The sequence below is a fragment of the Chrysemys picta genome, chromosome 9 (genome assembly GCF_011386835.1).
Source record: "Chrysemys picta bellii isolate R12L10 chromosome 9, ASM1138683v2, whole genome shotgun sequence".
Taxonomy (NCBI): Eukaryota; Metazoa; Chordata; order Testudines; family Emydidae; genus Chrysemys; species Chrysemys picta.
Window position 1 is genome coordinate 8,724,657 of NC_088799.1, and position 18,219 is coordinate 8,742,875.

The 18,219-nt window shown below is 42.0% G+C and overlaps 1 protein-coding gene across 3 annotated transcripts; it reads left to right on the forward strand.

Annotated features, from left to right (window-relative positions):
- The first annotated feature begins 4,887 nt into the window (after positions 1-4,887).
- LOC112059901 (histidine-rich glycoprotein) lies at positions 4,888-17,297 on the forward strand. 3 transcript variants are annotated; one of them, XM_024107375.3, is made up of 7 exons: positions 4,888-5,205; positions 7,471-7,578; positions 8,654-8,741; positions 9,242-9,411; positions 11,917-12,030; positions 12,868-12,954; positions 15,747-17,297. In XM_024107375.3, exons 1-7 carry the CDS (start codon positions 5,008-5,010, stop codon positions 17,025-17,027), a joined length of 2,046 nt encoding a protein of 681 aa, XP_023963143.2. In that variant the 5' UTR covers positions 4,888-5,007; the 3' UTR covers positions 17,028-17,297. The 3 variants fall into 3 exon arrangements, with proteins under 3 accessions (XP_023963143.2, XP_065413764.1, XP_065413765.1); XM_065557692.1 differs by lacking the exon at positions 15,747-17,297 and adding an exon at positions 14,544-14,811; XM_065557693.1 differs by lacking the exons at positions 4,888-5,205; positions 7,471-7,578; positions 8,654-8,741; positions 9,242-9,411; positions 11,917-12,030 and having other exon boundaries at positions 12,873-12,954.
- Positions 17,298-18,219: the final 922 nt, after the last annotated feature.

Consider the following 18,219-nt stretch of genomic DNA (forward strand, 5'->3'; position numbering starts at 1 on the left):
CTGTGGTGAGGCCCTGTGCCTTGAAGCTGTCTCCAGGGCCTTTGTCTCCTTGCTATCTCAATAGCAATGTCCAATAGTCTCAGCACCATGGACCCTCCTGTCACCACTTGCCATATAATCCCCCTTGAAGGGATCCAAAGCACCAAGTAGGAGCAAGCCAAAGTTAATGATTCCATGAGAATTAACTTTGGGGTAGGATTCCTGTGGGTTTGAGGGGAATAACGCACAGAGATCTACCACCCATGTACAAATGCCTGCCTGCCTGCAGAATGGGCATGTGGAGTGCACAGGAAGCCAGGAATAATGCCACTGAGGCAGCTGTCTCTTTTTCATGCCTCCTAAGAGAAGATCCATCAAACTTTCATCCAAATTATTAACTGATATAACATTTTTTCTCCCTATAGTGGTTGGAGCATTCTGCTCATTTGGATTATTGCATTGTGTTCCTTTGCCAGTAAATCATTCTGAAGATTTAAAGTCACATATATTAATACTAGTACTTGTAAAATATAGTAAAGTATAGTAAAGCACTTTTTAGATTACAATTTTTTTTATTGTTTTGCACAGTGTGGCCAATGTTTTAAAAAGTGAACTCTGTTTCTGTGTGCCTGATTTTCCACAGATTCATTAAAGCCAGAGAGGACCATTAAGATAATCTAGTCTGACCTCATGCATAACACAGGCCAGAGAATTTCATCTATCAATTCCTGCATCGAGCCCATAACTTCTCGTTGAGCAAGAGCATATATTTTACAAAGACATCCAATCTCGATTTAAAGTCTTTATGAGATGGAGAAGCAACCACATCCCTTGGCACGATATTCCAATGCTTAATTACCAGGACTGTCAATTAACCACAGGTAACTCACACGATTACCTCAAAACAATTAATCGCGATTTAAAAAATGAATTGCTCTGTTAAACAATAGAATACCAATTGAAATTTAAATATTTTTGGTTGTTTTTCTACATTTTCAAATATATCAATTTCAACACAGAATACAAAGTGTACAGTGCTCACTTTATATTACACCTGTACCGCGATATAACGCTGTCCTTGGGAGCCAAAAAAATCTTACTGTGTTATAGGTCAAACCGCGTTATATCGAACTTGCTTTGATCCGCCGGAGTGCGCAGCCCCGCCCCCCCGGAGCGCTGCTTTACCGCGTTATATCGAATTCATGTTATATCGGGTCACGTTATATTGGAGTAGAGGTGTATTTTGATTACAAATATTTGCACTGTGAAAATGATAAACAAAAGAAATAGTATTTTTCAATTTATCTCATATAAGTGCAGCAGTGTGATCTCTTTATCATGAAAGCACAACCTACAAATGTAGATTTTTTTTTGTTACATAACTGCACTCGAAAAAAAAACAATGTAAAACTTTAACACCTACAAGTCCACTCAATCCTATTTCTTGTTCAGCCAATGGCTAAGAGAAACAAGTTTGTTTACATTTATGGGAGATAATGCTGCCCACTTCTTAATTACAATGTCACCTGAAAGTGAGAACAGGCATTTGCATGGCACTATTGTAGCCAGCGTCACAAGATAGTTATGTGCCGGATGCATTAAAGATTCATATGCCTCTTCATGCTTCGACCATCGTTCCAGAGGATATGCTGATGACGCCAGTTAAAAAAACAATGCACTAATTAAATTTGTTACTGAACTCCTTGTGGGAGAATTGTATGTCTCCTGCTCTGTTTTACCCACATTCTGCCATATATTTCATGGTATAGCACTCTCAGATGATGACCCAGCACAGGTTGTTCATTTTAAGAACACTTTCACTGCAGAGTTGACAAAATGCAAAGAAGGTACCAATGTGAAATTTCTAAAGATAGCTACAGCACTCGACCCAAGGTTTAAGAATCGGAAGTGCCTTCCAAAATCTGTGAGGGACGGGGAGTGGAGCATGCTTTCAGAAGTCTTAAAAGAGCAACACTCTGATGCGGAAACTACAGAACCCAAACCACCAAAAAAGAAAATCAACTTTCTGCTGGTGGCATCTGACTCAGATGATAAAAATGAACATGCGTCGGTCCGCACAGCTTTGGATCGTTATTGAGCAGAGCCTGTTATCAGCATGGACGCATGTCCTCTGGAATGGTGGCTGAAGCATCAAGGGACATATGAATCTTTAGCGCATCTGGCATGTAAATATCTTGCGACGCTGGCTACAACAGTGCCATACAAGCGCCTGGTCTCACTTTCAGGTGACGTAAACAAGAAGCAGACAGCATTATCTTCTGCAAATGTAAACAAACTTGTTTGTTTGAGCGATTGGCTGAAAAAGAAGTAGGACTGATTGAACTTGTAGGCTCAAGTTTTACACTGTTTTATTTTTGAATGCAGGTTTTTTTTGTATATAATTCTACATTTGTAAGTTCAACTTTCATGATAAAGAGATTGCACTACAGTACTTGTATTAGGTGAATTGAAAAATACTATTTCTTTTGTTTTTTACAGTGCACATATTTGTAATAAAATATAAGTGAGCATTGTACACTTTGTATTCTGTGTTGTAATTGAAATCAATATATTTGAAAATGTAAAAAACATCCAAAATATTTAAATAAATGGTATTCTATTATTGTTTAACAGTGCACATTCACCTTCTGTTGCTTCAGTGATGACTTGATGAAGAAAACTGTCATCTATCACATCCAGGAATACGTGGGGCCTGCCACTATTATTAGCATTTATTCTCCAGGCTACAGCTGGGAAGCTAGTCTCCCATTCTTACACAATTATCAAAAGTATTTCTCTCTTTAATAATATTAAAGAGATCACTAACCATATTCGAGTCTGACCCTGGGGGGGTCTATGGCAGACCCTAATACTATCCCAGCTGAACCTCTTTTTACAATCCTTCCCCAAAGGGATTTTGACCCAGACAGATTCTGTTTTGTCCATACTATCACTTCATATTTCTTTGCAGTTTACCACTTCCATGATGTACAGTGGTACCCCATCACCTTAACCTTTATTCCTATCTCTCCTAAACAACTTGGATTTGTGAGAGCTCAGCACCTCTGAAAATCAGGCCCAAGATGTCTCAAGTTGTGTACCCAAAATCAGAGGTTACTTTTGAAAATTTTGGCCTATGCTGTAAAATTCAATCATATGAAATAATTTTGCTATTAAATCCCCAAAATTGCATTCTTAATCACATATTAATGTCATATTAACATTATGAATAGCTAGTGGTTTATTACTGTTTTTTAAAGGATTTTTCATTATTAATGTCTGAAAAATGCTTCTGTTTAAAATAAGCCCAAGAGTGTATTTTACAGTCATGGGCAAGGCTTAGGTCCTGTGTTTTTGATTTTTCATATCTCCTTATAGACAAATCCAGAATTATCTTTGTCAGATCTATCCATCTACCTATCTATTTTAAGGTTTCATATAGTGTCCATCACCACAGTATTTTATAGACAAATATACTATAGCAATTCCAATAATTAATAGCTACCTTTTTACTTCTAAATTTGTCCAGGCATAAGATGCCATCCATCTAATTTTCTATGGAAATTTGCAAATGGATGGCTAAAATAATGTCCATCCAATTTTGCCCAAATATTATTAAAGGTATGCAAAACTGCAAGTTGTCTCAAGCACTTTGCTACCACCTGTGATGTTATGAACTATCAGCTAAGAAGTGGGGTGAGATCACAAGCTCTTTTCACATATGTCATCTATATATCTATATGCAGTCCTGATGTTATAATCACTTATAACTACAAATCTGGGCTGGAAGTGAAGTGGTTATCTAGAGGGAAAAGGCCATTACCCTAATCTATCTGGCCCAGTTCCTCTCTTGCCGCAAGGTCACCTGCTAATCAGGATCAAGGCTCCTAAGAGCCAGTCAACATCAGTCCTCATGACAGTTCCTCAATATTAACAGCACTGTATTATACAAGCCCTGCCGTAAGAGCCAGCAAAAATAGTCCCTTTGGTCGCTGTTCTTTTGCTTTTGTTCTGTCTGTAGTCCACACACTGACAATTCTACCCTGTGCAACACCCGTTATTTCAACAATACCGTTTAGCCTAGGATTTCTCAACCCCTTGGGTTGGGACCCAAAATTGGGTCGACAGAATATTTCAAAGCCAAGCCCAGCCAGCCCCACAGCACAGGAACTTCAGGAGCACTCACTGTGGGGTGAGTGCCGGGCAGGACCCAGCTGGGTGCAGGATCTAACCGAAACCACCCCAGGGCCAACCCCAGATTATTTACTGGGTCATAGAATCATAGGACTAGAATGGACCTCAAGAGGTCATCTAGTCCAGTCCCTTGCACTCATGGAAGGACTAAGTATTATTAGACCATCTCTGACAGGGGTTTGTCTAACCTGCTCTTAAAAATCTCCAATCACGGAGAGTCTACACCCTCCCTAGGCAATTTATTCCAGTGCTTAACCACCCTGACAGTTAGGAAGTTTTTCCTAATCTCCAACCTAAACCGCCCTTGCTGCAATTTAAGACCATTTTCCTTGTCCTACCCTCAGAGATTAAGAACAAATTTTCTCCCTCCTCCTTGTAACAACCTTTTATGTACTTGAAAATTGTTATCATGTCCCTTCTCAGTTTTCTCTTTTCCAAAATAAAAAAAACCCAATTTTTTCAATGTTCTCTCATAGGTCATGTTTTCTAGACCTTTAATCATTTTTGTTGCTTTTCTCTGGACTTTCTCCAATCTTTCCTGAAATGTGGCGTGACATTTACAAATAGGTCCTGAGCCCCAAAAGTTTGAGAACCACTGGCTTAGCCTGCTTTCCTCAATATTTGTTCAAGCATCATTTAATCATTTACTTCCTATTTGCAGATATTAATCCAGGGTCAAGGTATTAGCCTTAGTTACACAGTAGCTATAAATTGATATAACCACATTCTTTTAGCAGACATATTCAGGCTTTCATGGGCAATTCTGATGTAAACCCAAATTACTGGCTTTAGTAAAGCAAAGAGAGGAGAAAGTGATCTCATATTTTAAACAAAATGAAGCTGCTCTCTACAGCACTCTGTCTCACATTGTTGCTCTGTTCTAATGCGCAAAGCCAAACTCCTGTAACTTCTGCAGACTGTGACTCAGTTGAAACGGATGCAGCGGTGGCCCTGGATTTGATCAATAAACACCGCAGAGATGGCTACATTTTTACTCTGTTCCGTGTTGCTGATGCCCATGAACAACAGACCGTAAGTATCACTTTGAAGGTCCATCTACAAATTACTCTAGTTTAAAAATGATGGGCCGGATCCTGGTATAAATTGGCATAGCGCCATTGTGTTTAATGTAGGGTTGCCAACTCTCCAGGATTGGGCTGGAGTCTCCCGGAATCGGTATCAATCTCCTGGTGACCATTGAAAGCAATCCAGGAGATTTTAATAGGATATTTTTTTTAAATGACATCACGTTATGTTGGGGAGAAAAAATCTCCCAGAATAGCTTGAGTCAGAGTTGGCAACCGTAGTTTAATGGCGTTATGCTGATGTAAATCCATAGACCTACACTGATTTACACCAGCTGAGGATCTGGCTCTATGTTCATTTGAAAAATGGCCTGGTTCGCTATGTATGAACCTCATCCTGCAATTTGCTGAGTGCCCTCAGTTCTCATTGACTTCAATGGGACTTTAGGATCTGGGCTACACCCTTAATAGCTTTGTCTGGTGTCCGAATTTAAACTGCAATTAGGTGATAGGTTTCTGGCATTATATAAATATTTTACTTTAGAGGTTCTTGCATCTGAGGATCTCTAAGCACTTTACGCACATTAAATTAACTGACTCAAAGCACCCCTGTGAGCTAGGTATTATATTGTTATCTCCATTTTGGAGACAATGGCTGGTGGGGGAAGTGAAGCACGAGAGGTGAAGCAACACCCAGCAAGTCAGTGACAAAGCTGGGTAGAGAATCCAGATCAGTCAGCTCCCATTCCCATGCCCAGGGCCGACGAGAAGGAGGGGAAGCCGGTACAAATTACCGAGGTCCAGCAGTCCGGAAGGGGGCCCGGGGCCCGGCTTCCCCCCCGCTCTCGTCGGCCCTGGTTAGCCGGTCCGCCCTTGCTGGGGGACCCGGAAAAAAATTTTCACCAGGGCCCGAACCCGCTCTCGGTGGCCGCGCCCTTGCCTTAACTACAAGACCATCCTTTCTGAGTGGTTGGCTAAAGGTCACACAGCAAATCAGTGACAGAACAAGGAAGAGACCTTAGGAGTGCTGATTCCTAATTCCTTTGCTTTAGTCACTAGATATAATGGAACAAACCCATCCCGGGGAAATTAATGGACATTGGCCAGGGATGAATTTGGCCTACTTGCTTTTATCAAGTTACTTGGATTTTTTTATTCCATTATTTCAGTTTTGGAGAGCTCCTTCTGGTTCAGACTGCCGAACATTATATTATAAAAAAAGACTGATTTGTCCATATACAAGTAATTCTTGCCATTCATACAACGAAATTCCATAAACACAATGTGGAAGAGTAAGATATTTCTGATCCTGATTGTCTCCCCCGCTTCCCTCTCTTTGGCTTTATCTTCCCACCTGCATTTTCCCAACAGATTAAATTGGCACCTTCTAATATTGGGGCTTATAAGCTAAACATTAAAATCAAATCAAACCTTAGAAGGAGAGCGATCTTGTGATTAATGTACAGGACTGACAATCAAGAAATCTGTGTTCTGTTCCTGAATATCACAGACTCTGATCTTGCGCAAGTTATCTAACCTCAGTTTCCCCATCTGTAAAAAAGAGATAATAATACTTGCCCTCTACACAGGTGTCCTGTAAAGCTAAACTGGTGTTTGCAAAGTACATTAACACCTTTGGATGGAAGGCGTTATAGAAGTAGAAGTGTTAGTTTAACTTCTGCTCCACTAGTGGACATCACAATAATAAAGAGTTATTCTGTTATACTACCGCAATTCTTCATTAAATATTCACTTCAGATTGTTTCAGTGGACCAGTAATAACTGATAACACGTCATGCTACCACACAAGGAATGTGGTTTCAATCTCGATTCCAGACTCCTCCAGGCCAGCCCAGATTAGACGCATTGCAGAGTCCAGGTTCTTGATTTTGGAGGAGTGAGTGTACTTCTGTAGCAGCCCTTCTCGGATAATCTGGGTAGGAAATATTGCTCAGATGGGAGGTCTGGTTACTGACTTCAGCAGGAACTGATGTATCTGTAGCTTGGGCCAGATACAGTAAAGAATGGTGATATTTATGTTTGAGGGCCAATGTGTTGTTGGCTAAAAACCAAAAGGAATAAAATGCAACAACCCCCATTCTCACTCCCCTATACCCTAGATCCTTGCCAGCCCAGGCAAGCCCATAACAAGGTGTCTGGGAAGACTAACTGAGGGATAAGGGGTAATCCAAATCTAAAAAAAAAATTAGATTGCCTCCTTCACAACAAACTTGTCACATACAAAGGTATTTTCTCTGCTCTTTTTTTCCAGGGGAATTCATCAGTCCTTTATTTGACTCTGAATGTGCTGGAAACCCAGTGCTCTGTATTATCCAGGAGACATTGGGAGGACTGTAAACTCCCACAGCACAATGAAATGGCAAGTAAGAGTATCTCTCCATAGTTGTATGTCAATCACGTCTCAACACAAACACCTCCTCCATGTGAACCTCTGGGCAATGCTATCATATTCTATTGTAAATCTTTGTGGAAACCAAGCATTAATGTCTGTCTATAGTAAAATAGTACCTATAACTTTGGATTGTCAAACACAAGTTAATTGGCTGAGAAAAGGTCATATGGCCCTATCAGCTAAATACAGCCTCAGTTAACCAGTCTGGCAAAATCGGGCTATACACTTATATTCCACTGCTGGTAACTTGTTCAGCTCAGGAACACTGATAATCCAAAGATCTCATACCAGGTACCTAGGGCAGCACTGGGAGTGCATTTTTCCACATATACCTGGTACGTTAGGCAGAAGTGGGAGGTTACATTTTGTCACCCCTCCTTTTCAATGTCTTTGTGATCCCGTCATGCTATGGCTTGATCTGTGGTGCCATCAGTATGCAGATGACATGCAGCAATACATCTTCTTTACATCAGACCCATATGTTGTGATCTGGGATGGAAGCCAACTGGCTGCAATTTAATCAAGACAAGACAGAGGTGAAGCCGATAGGTGGGGGAAAGCATCAAGATCATATGGTAGGGATGGTGTCTGCCGCCCTTTTTAATGTCAGGGAAGATAGATATATCCACTCTTTGTTAATGAGCTTTGCAACTTCTGTGTGCTTCTGGAATTCCAACTATTCCAAGTGGCTAGAAACATTCTACGCTCAAGAAAAGTTAGAGATGGGCTGAGAAGACTGGATTTGGTGTTAGTTTTGGTTTTGCAAAGCCTTTTCAGTTGGGCAAAACCAAAACTAAAACGCTTTTAGAAATGAGTGCCATTTTATCTGAACTATCAAATTCCAGATGCAATTAGATTAAAGGGCCTTGTGATTCTTAAATGTATTTACAGTATATATAAAAGAGAGACAAATTCTTCCTTCAGTTGCATCTGAATAACTCCAATGAAATCAACGAAGGAGCCACATGCTCTCTTAAATTCTATCATATGCCTTATTCTGGAATATTACACAGAGTCGATAATTATTCTTTTTTCCTCCCAGGTATTTGGACAATGTAAAACTATCATGTATATAAACAGACAGTTGAAGAAAGAAATACTGCATGGCTATAACTGCACAGTGAGTCCAGGTACAATAACCAGTTCAATGAATCAACATATTTGTAATAAACCATTCCCAATACAGATGCACAAATAGGTGTGCTACTAATGTAGGGTAAATATGACAGATTAGTTAATCTGTTCACAATTCACATTTGAATAAAGTAAAAAAGTAAAATTAATGTTAAGAATGCACTGTAGAATTACAATATGTAAATCCTGAATCTTTAAAAGCAAAAAATGCTCATGGAGACCAGCTGAAAAGGTAGATAGACCCATGGAGGGGACTTATTTGCGGTGATAAGATGCTAAAGTGGAACAGAAAAAATGCATAAGTAAATTTTGATTGATTTTTTCCCCCCAAACGGCAGAAATAAATTCCTATGTGGGAAGAGGGTGGGGGGTCACCTGAGAGAAAATCCTCATCTGCTCAATTTCCCATTGTGAGCTGATGTTAAAAACATACACAGTGCCATCCATGACACAGTGTTAATATAAAACCGTGTTGCTAACCATGCCATTGTCACAGATCATTCACAGTTATACAAGTGTGAACAAAACTGCCCTAGAAGACCAACAGCCTTAGAAGACATTGAGCAGCACAGAGGGGACGCTGAGAGAGCCCTGGAGAGGTACAATGAAGATAGTAACCACACACAGTATTTCAAGGTGGATAAAGTACAAAGAGCTACAGTGCAGGTATGTGACATCATATCTTCAAACTAATTAACACAAGGTGAAATCCTGTGAGGTGCTCAACTCTCTGGCCCTCAAAGAGAGTTGAGGGCACTCAGCACCTCATAGGATCAAGCCTGTTGTTTGTAAATGTTCAATGCAACTAATAACGTTTATGTTTTTAAGCCCCAGTTCTGCAAACAATTTACACGTGTTCTTAATTTAAAGCTCCTGACTTGTGCCACTGAAAACAATGGGAGTACTCATCTGCCTAAAGTTATGCAGATGTGTAAGAGTCTGCAAGATCAGGGCCTCTGTTTGTGTGTGTACACTTTTATTTTTGTCAACAATCTGGTTTATGGTAATATTTTAATTAAAAATCTTTTTTTTAAATATACAACAATGAAGATATAAAACTTGTTGGAGAATAATGAACATGTACATTATTATCTTGGAGTGAACAGCTGGCAATTAGTGATCAGCTCTGTAGTACCTGGATTGTTTGCCATGCTGTGAAATAAACCGGGGAACCTATCTTCCTGTCACTGAAGTCAAGGACAAAACTCTCTTCAGTGACCGCAGAATCTGGTCTTTAGTTCTGCACATGGCTTTGCGGTAATTGTAAGTTTTCCACCTTTTTCTCCTTGTGTTTATATTTCACCCATCATAAAACCAAAATGTCAGCAAAATACATTTATTCCCTTGCCCCCCCTTAGTGTTTGCAATACAGGGAAGGCCCTTAGAGTAAAAGGCACAGATTCTAAAGGGTGCAGCCCAGACAAAGGGGGAACTAAAGTGGCTTGAAGTAACCTCTGCATCTTCCCATTTCTGGGCTGCTCCACAGCTCCGAAATAACGTAAGCAGCCTTGATAGCCTAACGTGACAGCATCCCATCCCCAGCTGCCTCTGGGCCACAATGCTGCTTGGAATCTCCATAGTGCTGTGTGCTGTGGGCCCACCCCGACACACCTCTCCTCCTACCCTTAGCTTTATGGGGGTCCCTGCCTTGGCCAGATTGGGGCTTTTAGAGTCCCTGCATGCTGCTCCAGCCCTTTTATCCAGTGTCGACTTTGACTTGGTCTACCTACAGTCTGAGTATTGTGTAGAATCCAGTTTAGTTAAATCACTGCAAACACTTTGTGTGGACACAATTATTTTGGATAATCAGTTAGACGGTGTGTTTTATATCAATTTAATGTATTTATTTATTTATTTATTTGCCAATTTAAGTTAAATTGATATAGGGTACTTAGTTTGAAATCCGAGTATCCACCAAAAAATAATGTTAATTTCATTACTATAACCCAAATCCCACTCACCTTACTCCTGGGTTTACACCAATTTCTTAACCAATTTATTTAAACCAGTGTAACTTCTATGTGTAGGCAAGCCCTTAGCTGAGGTAATTCCCAATATAGAGGTGAAATAACTTTTTTTTTTTCAGATGAAATTGAACATGGGAAAAATCTGTCCTGGAGCTAATAGTATCAGAAGGTTTGGGTTTTTTTTAAATTTCTGCAGGAGCAAGGGCCAGATTCTGCCCCCTTAATCATACTGAGCAGTACCTTACTCTGTACGCAGTGCCATTGATTTCAGTAAAAAGAACAGGAGTACTTGTGGCACCTTAGAGACCCATTTCCAGCAATTGGCCCATTTCCAGCAATTGACAAGGAGATATGAGGAACTGGGCAGGGGGGGGGGGGGGAATAAGCATGGGGAAATAGTTTTACAGTTCCTCATATCTCCTTGTCAATTGCTGGAAATGGACCATTTTCATTACCACTACAAACAGTTCTTTTTCTCTCCTGCTGATAAAAGCTCACCTTAGCTGATCACTCTCCTTATAGTGTGTATAGTAACACCCATTGTTTCGTGTTCTCTGTGTATATATATATCTTCCTACTGTATTTTCCACTGCATGCATCCAATGAAGTAGGCTGTAGCCCACGAAAGCTTATGCTCAAATAAATTTGTTAGTCTCTAAGGTGCCACAAGTACTCCTGTTCTTTTTGCGGATACAGACTAACACGGCTGCTACTCTGAAACCATTGATTTCAGTGTGAATTAAACACTGAAGTGGCAGAATCTGGTCCTAAATTAGTATCAGCACTTCTAGATCCTATTCTTCCATCGCTGGATACGATGGAAGAATACGAGGCCCATTCAGTCAGCCTCTGGATTATTAAGAAAGTAGAAATTGTGCTTAGGGTGAAGAATCTAGTGGCTCTACTTTCTGAAAACACAGGCCCTGGTCAAGAAAGGGACAGGAGATATGGTGGACAGCACGTGGCAGACACAGTCTGCAAAAAAATTTATTAGTGAGGGAATTATGCTATAATATCAAATCCTGCACTCCTTACTCAACATGGGTGCATGTGCAAAAACATAAAACAGCACAGCTAGTCAAAGAGTTCTGTGAGGGACATTTGGGCTACAGTAATGAACTTAATGTTATTTTTTTAAATGATAAAGTGTATTTCAAACGCATTAGGTTATTCACTTGGTGCTCATACAGCCTGTTTCTTCCAGATCACACCTCAGCCGGGATACTTTGTCGAATTTACTATAAAAGAGACCTGCTGCTCCAAATCCACACCACATGCAAATGTGTCTGAATGTGAATTTCTGCATGACAGACATGCTGTAAGTAGAGCAATGGAGAAGGAATTGTTGCAACATGTTGGGACAAGGGTAAATTTTCACAATATGTCCCAGTGTTTCTTACATGCCCCTTGTGGCCTGACTGGGTCATGAGTCCATGTGCAAAGAATAGGCTCGAAGGGGTCCATACTCCTCCATACACAAGCAAGTGCACAGGGAGTGGGCAGAGAGGTGTGTGTAGGGGGAACCTTGTCTCCCCCTCAAATGCACTGGCCAAGAGAGTGTAGCTATCATGAGTGGGACATTAATCTGCCCTCCGTAAACATCTGCAGTAAATTACTTCCTCTCAGGAGCAAGAGGGGAGTGAGGGGCAGTCAATTCCTTCCTGGGGCTAGATGTGGCCCACTACTCAGGGTTTTGAGCAAAGGTTCAGTCTAGTCCAATCTAGCGAGACAAGAGATAAGTAAACGGAAGGGGAGAGAGATAAAATCATACATTCAAAGGATTTTTTTCCTTTGAAAAATAGATCAACTACCCCCACCAGGAATCAGAGTAAGCAGGCTAATTGCTCATGAACTAGAAGTAGGTCTTGAGGAGGTTTTGAAGGAAATGGAGTAATGGCCTTATAGACTGATGCAGAGAGGATGTCCATGATTATGCGGAACAATCTGGCCTCAATAATTCTTTGCACTTTAGATATGATTTAATAGGTAAATGTAATTGGCCAATATTTTCAAAATGGGTGCTTAAAGTTAGGTTCCTAAGACCAGAGGTAGATACCTAAATAAGTGGCCTGATTTTCAACCTGCCGAGACTCCAGTAGCTTCCACTGGCTTCAACATCATAAGAACCCAAATGTATGTTGTTTTTCCTGCACAGCACGTGGGATTCTGCAGGGGAAAATTTGCGAGTGACACAAAAAATCCTGATGTCCTTGAGATATCCTGTGAAATCTACGATCCCTGGGTATGTAGTCAATTATCTTAACGTTACAGAAACATCCCTGGCAACTTTCGAATGCATGTTCCTGAGGCTTCATGGAAAGAAACACACTGAATAGGCCCAGACTGACCGCTGCAGCCGACGAGTGAACTTGGGAGAAGAGTACAAGGGTGGCTGTATACCACTTCTGTGTTCTCCTCTACGTCACCTGTGTACCAGGCCACTCCCCTGGAATAAATTAAGCAGACTGAGGGCTGCTCTAAATTGTGCTTGGTACCAATAGCTCCAGGGGATTTACATGGCAGCCAAGGATCACCAGGGTACAAGGAAACCCTGGCTATGCTCTCTTTCTCTCAGTCATGCCCCCTTCACTGGCTCTATGCCACCTAAGGGATCCATCTAAACTGGGATGAGCCACCCATGGCCAGCTACGCCCTCACCTCTCTTCTGACATCTGCAATCTACAACTTGTTATAACGAACAGAAAACCAAAATCACATACCATAACCCGACATGAAAGGGCTGTGCAGTGCAACCCTGATCTTCGATATAATGCAAGGCTCAGTAGTACATTGTAAGTAGGTGACAGGAGTACAAGTCTATATTCTAAATAATAAAAGTAAACATTAAATCATAATTAAGCCTTAGGACAAGAATATTCATGCAAGGCAGGCTGCGCTGAGCTTTCGAGGAAGACTATTTTCTTCCTATAGTCTACCCCACAAAATGAACACCACCCATCACTTCTGTTTCCTTCACCTTCATAATGAGACACTTCCCACAAACACCTATGTGAATGCCAGAAAGTTACCCCCAATAAATGGGCAGATAACCTATAGCTTACATGCATTTATCCTCTGGCTGAGTGAGCTACCTTCATGAAGCAGCCACGGGCTCCGTGCCAGAAGCCTGATCTCAGCTGAGGCTGCGCATTGCCTATCTCCTGCTGTTTCCTGACCTGCGTGCAGCTGTTAGACCTAGTATGGGGGTAAGCAGAGTATGGTGAAGGGGCAGGAATGTGTGATTCCCAGAAAGCAAGCAACAGTGACAGCGATGACTCACTGCAGGCAAGTATTCCAATCTAACGCTGCCTCCCAACAGACTCCCTTACTCCATGCTACACCAACTGCTAGAATATATACATGCACACCCTGGAAATTAGTCTCCTCCTGGTGACATCCATTTAGGGATTAGCTAGTTTCCTGAGTGCTAAAAGACCCGAATCATAGAATCGTAGGACTGAAAGGGATCTTGAGAGATCATCTAGTCCAGTCCCCTGAACTCACGGCAGGACTAAATATTATCTAGACCTTCCCTGATATGTTTATCTAATCTGCTCTTAAAAATCTCCAGTGCTGGAGATTCCACAACCTCCCTAGGCAATTTACTCCAGTGCTTAACCACCCTGACAGTTAGGAAGTTTTTCCTAATGTTCAACCTAAACAGTCCTTGCTACAATTTAAGCCCATTGCTTCTTGTCCTATCCTCAGAGGTTAAGGACAACAATTTCTCTCCCTTCTTGTAACCTTTTACATACTTGAAAACTGTTATCATGTCCCCTCTCAGTCTTCTCTTCTCCAGACTAAACAAAACCAGTTTTTTTTCAATCACAGGTCATGTTTTCTAGACCGTTAATCATTTCTGTTGCTCTTCTCTGGACTTTCTCCAATTTGTCCACATCTTTCCTGAAATGTGGCGCCCAGAACTGGCCACAATACTTCAGTGGAGGCCTAATCATCGTGGAGTAGAGCAGAAGAATTACTTCTTGTGTCTTGCTTACAATGCTCCTGCTAATACATCCCAGAATGGTGTTTACTTTTTTTGCAAGAGTGTTACACTGTTGACTCATATTTAGCTTGTGGTCCACTATGACCCCCAGATCCCTTTCTGCAGTACTCCTTTCTAGGCAGTCATTTCCCATTTTGTATGTGCACAACTGATTGTTCCTTCCTAAGTGGAGTACTTTGCATTTGTCCTTATGGTGTTCACTGGAGTTACCTCAAACATGAATTTGTCACATACTGTTTAATAAATATGTAATAAGGGAAAAGATTTTCAGTCCAAATAAGCGTAAGAGATACAGCAGCCAATAGAAGACCTAATAAGGTAAAGAAATAGAAATAATGGGCCTGATTCTCATTAACATTAAGGCACCTTTACACTGCTAATTACATTGACATCCACTGTAAGACACCATTAACCTGCCAGAGTGGTGTAAGGGGTCCTATTGTAAATGAGACTCAGGCCCAGCATGTTAAGCGATTTGGTAGCCTATTATTGAGATGTACCACAGATAACATTTTCAGGAACAGAGCAGAGCAAACTAGTTGCAATGAAGAAATGAGGGAATAAATTTTGCCTTTTTTCTTTTTCTTCTCGTTATTGCTCTGTATTTTCTGATCGCACTCAGAGATGTCAATCAGGGTCTGGATCCCCTAGTGCTAGTGCTGCATAAATACATATGGAGGCATGGCCCTTCCACCATTCACAAGTAAAATTTTGCTAATTTTGTTTTTGTAATTATTTTGCAAAAAGCTGTTTATGAAAATTTTGGCTAATTGATTGTTTCATTTCATTGCATTGTTGTTTGTTATTTCTAGTTGCCTCCGGGTAATACAGATTGGTCACTTGGCATCATATGGTATTTCCACTTCGCCAACTCTATTATAGTCCTATGTTTGAAATGTATAGGTGTTAATGAAAGCCTTGTAAATAACTCCTTTTATTGCTTTCTCTCTCTTTTTGTGTGTGTGTGTGTGTGTGTATGTGACATGAACTTCTTTGATGACTATTTACACTGGTTTGGTTACGGAAAGTGTGACAGACCTCCCTTCCACCATCACCCCCACTCCGGAGAACATCATCACCACCACCACTTCTCTGGGCAAGGACATCCCCACCCCGGTCCACACAGACATCATCATCATCACAGCTTTGGCCCTGGACATCCTAAGAGACATTACCATCGATGCCCACCACCTCCTGAAAATAGGGTCCTCCACCCGGAAGGATCTGAGCATCATCACAATTTCTCTGAAGAGGAACATAAGCATGGGCCTCCTCATCTTTCTCCATCAGGTCCTCATTATCCTCCCCCACCTCCTGGCAGACCACATGACAGACATCATTATCCCGGCTTTGGCCCTGGACATCGTCAGAGACATTACCATAGATGCCCACCACCTCCTGAAAATAGAGTCCTCCACCCTGAAGGATCTGAGCATCATCACAATTTCTCTGAAGAGGAACATAAGCATGGGCCTCCTCATCTTTCTCCATCAGGTCCTCATTATCCTCCCCCACCTCCTGGCAGACCACATGACAGACATCATTATCCCGGCTTTGGCCCTGGACATCGTCAGAGACATTACCATAGATGCCCACCACCTCCTGAAAATAGAGTCCTCCACCCTGAAGGATCTGAGCATCATCACAATTTCTCTGAAGAGGAACATCAGCATGGGTGTCCTCATCTTCCTCCATCAGGTCCTCATTATCCTCCCCCACCTCCTGGCAGACCACATGACAGACATCATTATCCCGGCTTTGGCCCTGGACATCGTCAGAGACATTACCATAGATGCCCACCACCTCCTGAAAATAGGGTCATCCACCCTGAAGGATCTGAGCATCATCACAATTTCTCTGGAGAGGAACATCAGCATGGGCGTCCTCATCTTCCTCATCCACCCGGTCCTCATTATCCTCCCCCTCCTTATGGTTGTAAACACGGCCATAGACATAACCGTCTACACCATCAGAGGTCTAGCAATTTTTCCCAGGAAAGAGGAGGACATGAAGGCAGCTCCTCAGAAGAGCACATTTCATCCCAAACACCTCATCCTTTCCATAAAAGACAGGTTGGATCCATCCATCACATTCCAGTTTTAAATCAGCATGATGTCCTCCCAGCTCCTGCTGCAAACTTCCCTGACCATCCGCCAGCTCCCCAGAATCCATTTTGCAAATATTTAAGCGAGAAACCAGCAATTCAGCCTTTTCCACAAGCCCCTTCAGAATCTAAATCATGCCCAGGAAAACCCAAGTATGATCTGCCAGACCTTTTGCCTTTATTTCCCCTTAGATCTACACAGTGAATGTTTTTCTTTTAATTGAAATGCTCATCATTCCAAGCCCTCAATCAGTGTAATCTGATCTCGCTCCATTGATTTCAGTGGTGCTATACCAATTTATACGTAGCCCCAAAGATGTAACATGGAGAAAAAAAATATCCTAACAATGAATATTAAACTACAATTTTTCATAGTGAAAATTAGAATACATGCTTCTATATACACGTGTGGTATACTGTTTATGACAAATGCATCTATTGCAAATTCATGCCCATAAAGCTCTGCAGTTCATTATCCAGTCTCTCTCTGTCTTTCATAGGTGCCGACTCCATGGGTGCGCCAGGGCTGGAGCACCCAGGGGAAAAAATTAGTGGGTGCTTAGCACCCACTGGCAGCCAAGCTTCCCGCCCTCTAGCCCCAGCACCTCCCACCCACTGGCAGCCCTCCGATGAACTCCTCCCCCTCCCTCCCAGTACCTCCTACCTGCCACCGATCAGCTGTTCTGCAGCACGCAGGAGGAATTGGGAGGGAAGGGGAGGAGCAGAGAAGGGGTGTGCTCAGGGGAGGGGGTAGAACAGGGACGGGGCAGAGTGGGGGCGGGAAGAGGCAGAGCAGGGTAGGGGTTTGGGAGAAGAGGTGGAGTGGGGGCGGGGCCTAGGGCTGAGCAGAGGTTGAGCACCCCGGGAAAAGTTGGAAGCCGGAGCCTGTACACTTCACAAAAGTTTCATAACCTACAAAGACACACAAAAAGATGAATAGCTCAGGGATTATTAATGGGTAAAGAGCTTTTTTTCACCAGAATGTCACAAGGTCAAATCCAGCCCAGGTCTGAACTGAAAACAGTTATCATGTGATGGGTGCTCAGGGTCCTACATGAAGTGAACTTAGTTTCACTCCTGTTAGAAGGGTGTCCAGTTCACACCACTACTGCTATTATTAGAAGTCTCAGCAAGTTTTGCACAGGCCTGGAGACTGAGCTTCCACTGCCATCTGATCTGTAGACCTTGTCCCTCCGGCACTATGGCAGGGCGGTATGCGGGGAGCTTGCGCAGCCAGTACTGTACCCACCCTGGCTAATCCAGCACCGCTTTCGTTTCTCAAAAAGTGTTCAAAGCAAATAAAACAGAAAACGTTGGCTTTTCCTGATGCAGAAACACATCACTTTATGGGCCTGGTTTTTCAGAGGTGCAGTTCCACGGAGGACAGCAATGATAGG